Source organism: Otolemur garnettii, unplaced genomic scaffold (assembly GCF_000181295.1).
Source record: "Otolemur garnettii isolate 467f Iridium unplaced genomic scaffold, OtoGar3 scaffold00043, whole genome shotgun sequence".
In the NCBI taxonomy this organism is placed as follows: Eukaryota; Metazoa; Chordata; class Mammalia; order Primates; family Galagidae; genus Otolemur; species Otolemur garnettii.
In genome coordinates, this window is record NW_003852438.1 from 9349762 (window position 1) to 9354230 (window position 4469).

Sequence of the window (4469 nt, forward strand, 5' to 3'; positions counted from 1 at the left end):
ATAAACAGTCTCAATATCCAAACTACAGACATAATTAAAAAATATTGTAGAGATCTACAACTCATAGATATAAGGACATATCAAAATTTGATTATATGGAGAAGTGTTATGTAAAACCACTGATGAGGAAACTTTTAACATAGACCTATGAATAAACGTGTCCCTTTCAACAGACGATGTGTATGATTTCTATGAATGAATAGATGTTGCAGAAATTCTTACAAGGATAAAGATCCATGGCTTCTTTTCATTGGCGCTATTAATAGCAACATTTAAAATGTCAATTCCTTCACTGTTCACTTATTCTTTTTTGTTGTTATTTTTCACCAATAGATTTTGTTCAAAGAAAACCAATATTATGAGAAACCACACGATGATCACAGAATTTGTACTCTTGGGCATATCGAGCAGCCCAGAGATTCAGGTTATAATTTTTGTCTTTTTACTTATAACTTACATATTAAGTGTCACTGGAAACCTAACCATCATCATCCTTACCTTAATAGATTCTCATCTATGGACTCCCATGTATTACTTCCTCCGGAATTTCTCTTTCTTAGAAATTACATTCACCAGTGTTTCCATCCCCAGATTTTTGGGGGCAATCATTACTAAAGACAAGACCATTTCCTATAACAGCTGTTTAGCTCAATTGTTTTTCTTCATCTGCATGGGTGTGTCTGAATTTTTTCTTCTGACTGCCATGTCTTACGATCGATACGTTGCCATCTGCAAGCCTCTTCATTACACCACCATCATGAACAAGAAAATTTGTAACTTGCTTGTCTTTAGTTCATGGCTGGGAGGATTTATGACCATTTTTCCACCACTCATGCTTATCCTCAAGTTAGATTTTTGTGCTTCCAATGTCATCGATCACTTCTCTTGTGACTATTTCCCTATTTTACAACTCTCGTGCTCAGATACATGGCTTCTAGAGATGATTGGCTTTTACTTTGCTTTTGTCACGCTGCTGTTCACACTGGCATTAGTGATTCTGTCCTACATATGCATCGCTTGCACCATTGTGAGAATTCCATCTGCTAGTCAAAGGAAAAAGGCTTTCTCCACTTGCTCCTCTCACATGATTGTCATCTCCATCTCTTACGGAAGCTGCATATTCATGTATGTCAAGCCTTCAGCCAAAGAAAGAGCATCACTGACCAAAGGTGTAGCTATTCTCAACACTTCAATAGCCCCCATGTTGAACCCTTTTATTTACACTCTGAGAAACCAGCAAGTAAAAGAAGCTTTCAAAACCTTGGTTCATAAAGTAGTGTTTCATAGAAACAAATGAGAGTATACGTTTCTCTGATTGAATGCCACTGCGAAGTACTGAGCTCATTTGCTTCAGCTTTCTTTTTAACCTGAAAGTGACTAAGTATTGTCTTCCTTTTAATACGATTTGTAGGTTCAATGTAATCATTGGTTTGTAATTTTGAATAGAAAATCATTGACTCTAAAAATCACTTTTCTGGTTATCTAAATAAAAAGAATTTTTTACACTATAATTGTTTAAAAAAGTAAATCCTTTAAATATACTAAATCTTAAAATGTCTATTTTATGTTATAATATAGTAGTTTCTTTTTAAAAGTTCTACAAAATATGAAATAAATATCTATAACAAATATATTCTCAACCTATCTGTCCATATCTTCCCACTCAGCTAAGGAACTTGGGTATTTATTTTCCTTCTCACAAGTAATTTGAAATTCTTATGATTCTCCATTTCACAGTTATGCTGAAGGCATGTGCTATATCTAGTTTTGTGTCTTCTCCTATTCATCTATATTTGGTTTTGGAAATATATAAAGATATATAAAAATAAAGTGATCATTATTCATTTGTAACCTGAAAATGTGATAGGAATTTTCTAAGTACTAAGTCGTCTATAGATAGAACTTATTCTGTACCATACACAGGAATAGATTTGTCTGTTACTGTATCTGATGGCAATATAGACATGGTTATCTCTTTTGTATAAATGTCTAAATTGATGTATGGGAATATTTTCCTAAGATCATAAGGCTAGTAGTTAGTATGATAGCCTGATTTAAAAGAAACAAACAAACAAACTGTATAACACTGCTCTCTGCTCTATTTTTATGTATGAGGGAAACTCTGTAAAGACCTTCAAATCTTGCATAGCCTTTACTAAAGACCTGAACAATTTATAGGCTTTTTTCAGTGGCATTACCTTATTTGGCATGATAAGACTAGTATAGTCTAGTTGAGAAAGGGACTAACTCCTAAAATTATATTTGGCATGGAAATGGAACCTTAATCAATCAGAACAAGAAATCTCTAACTGTCATTCCTAGTAAGCAATAGAAAGAGTAGGGGGAAAAAATATATATAGTGTTGGCAGTATTGTGGGAGGAAAAGTTGTTATGAGGAGTCAGATTAAAAATAATAAATATAATAGATGTATTCAATACAATGTAGGACTAATATTTTAAAAATTATATTATTATTAGCATTTTGCTTTAGGAATTGAGATATCAGATTATTATTATCATTAACTGAAAAAATGATGGCAAGGGAAAAAAATGTTCAGACTTAGTTTTCTTGTTTGTTGTTATTTTCTTATCTGTCTCATTGGACACTGTCTCCCAAGCTTCCGTTTTCAATCTACCTACTAATGTGCATTACATTTTATATTCCTTAGTGTTTTGTGTTCATTCTTCCTTTGGCGAGTTTGATTTGCTGAATTAGTCCCCTTGAGCCAGAGGCAGAAAGAATAGATAAAGCATTAAGTAGCTTGTGCTACCTAAAATCTATGAAGAAACCACACCAGTCTTAAAATACCTTATGATACTTTTTTTCTATTTCATATTTTTGTTCCTTTCTCATTCTCTGGTCAGAGAAACATATAAACTCTGGAAGGAATGGAAAAATTAAGACAAAATCATTGACAATAGGAAACAAATTTGTTCAGTAGGAAACAGAAATGTTTTCAAAAATTCTGGTTTCCATGGATTACAACAATAACATTTGCTAAAATTTTTAAATCTCCAGTCATTCTTAGTGCTATTGAAACTATGTGATGTTGGAGGTAAGTTAGTCACATAGAAGGCAATGGAAATCTCTCAAATCTTAGCATTATTTCATTATATAATAGCTTAACTTTTAATTAAATTAAATAAGATATACTGGGGTTATAATTTGAAACTTAACATATTAAATTATATTAAAAATATTTATATTTTATTGTATTAGTTTATTTGTTCCTTAATTAAAATCAGGAAATTACTATCTCTGTGTCTGTTTTTAATTGAATATAGGATATGTAATACCATCTTTAAAAGAAGAGAATTTAATTTTAAGTAATCTGAGATTGTATTTGACATTTCCTAGCTGTATGGATTGAGCTGTATAATCTCGCTAGACCTCCGTTTTTATTTGAGAGTAAAGATAAAAGTTTCCTAAGTGTGTTGTAAGATCGAAATGAAATGAAATATGAAAATCCTTTGTCACTACAATAGATAGTGCCCTTAATCAATATCACCACTATTATGACTATCCTTCCCAGAGTTGGGAATTAATTTCAACTGAAAGAAAAAATAAATTAAATAATGTAGCTGTTAGAGACTACTAAATGCCACATGATTTATTGAAAACATATTTAAATTAAATCAATTAATTATCAAAAACACACTTGAAATTTAGACTCCATTTCCAACAAAGAACATTGAAGCATAAAGAAATTAAGTTACACATCCAAATTCATAAATATATTAATATACCTTTTGGATTTTTAATTCATGTCTTTCTAATGGCAAATTCTGTATACTTTTATGATATTTGATAATAAATTGGCCTTATATTGTCATGACCAAGAAATAGTGTTCTGACAGCATAATTTTATTATTAATTTCTTTTTTTCTCTTTCTTGCTTAAATTCTAACTGGATAGTTAGTAAACTGAAAGCATGAGGTTATAAGTGGATATTAGCCATGAATGTTACTATTTATGATATACTTATTAAGCGTGATTTGGTGATCTCTCTATTTCCTTAAATTGTTTCTATGCAAACTGGTAAGAATGCTGATAATTATACTGGCCATCATTATTGGATTAAAGAAACACTAATTATTCATATTTCTTCAGGGAACCAGTAACCAAAAATTATTATAAAAATAGTAGAAAATAATTTCAACAAAAAAATTCTGCCAGCCACTCAGTGTGTTCTCTTGAGGAGTCTTTGTTTTACTCAGGCTAGTAGAAGGTCTCAAAGGAATCCTGGTGTCATGGCCTACAGCCTACAATAATCAAACCATGGTAAAGGTGTATTGTAGTGTGATTAAGAAGCTAACATAACACTGAACTAAGCAATTTTCCCCTCTTATATAGTAACCTAAACTCTTGATAATTCTTTAAATTCATTTAAAAAAAACTGAGGGTGATGTGAAAAACAAAAGACAGTTTTTGGGAACATGATCCATAAAATTTTTCTAGTGTCTTCTAA

General features: G+C 31.1%; 1 protein-coding gene across 1 annotated transcript; it reads left to right on the forward strand.

Moving 5' to 3' along the window:
• The first annotated feature begins 358 nt into the window (after nucleotides 1-358).
• Nucleotides 359-1297, forward strand: LOC100955330 (olfactory receptor 6C3-like). The gene has a single exon (XM_003790476.1). The coding sequence runs from the start codon at nucleotides 359-361 to the stop codon at nucleotides 1295-1297; it is 939 nt and encodes a 312-aa protein (XP_003790524.1).
• The last annotated feature ends 3172 nt before the right edge of the window (nucleotides 1298-4469 follow it).

Coding starts and splice junctions, on each gene's coding strand:
- LOC100955330 (XM_003790476.1), top strand. CDS start 359: ATGAGAAACCACACGATGATCACAGAATTTGTACTCTTGGGCATATCG.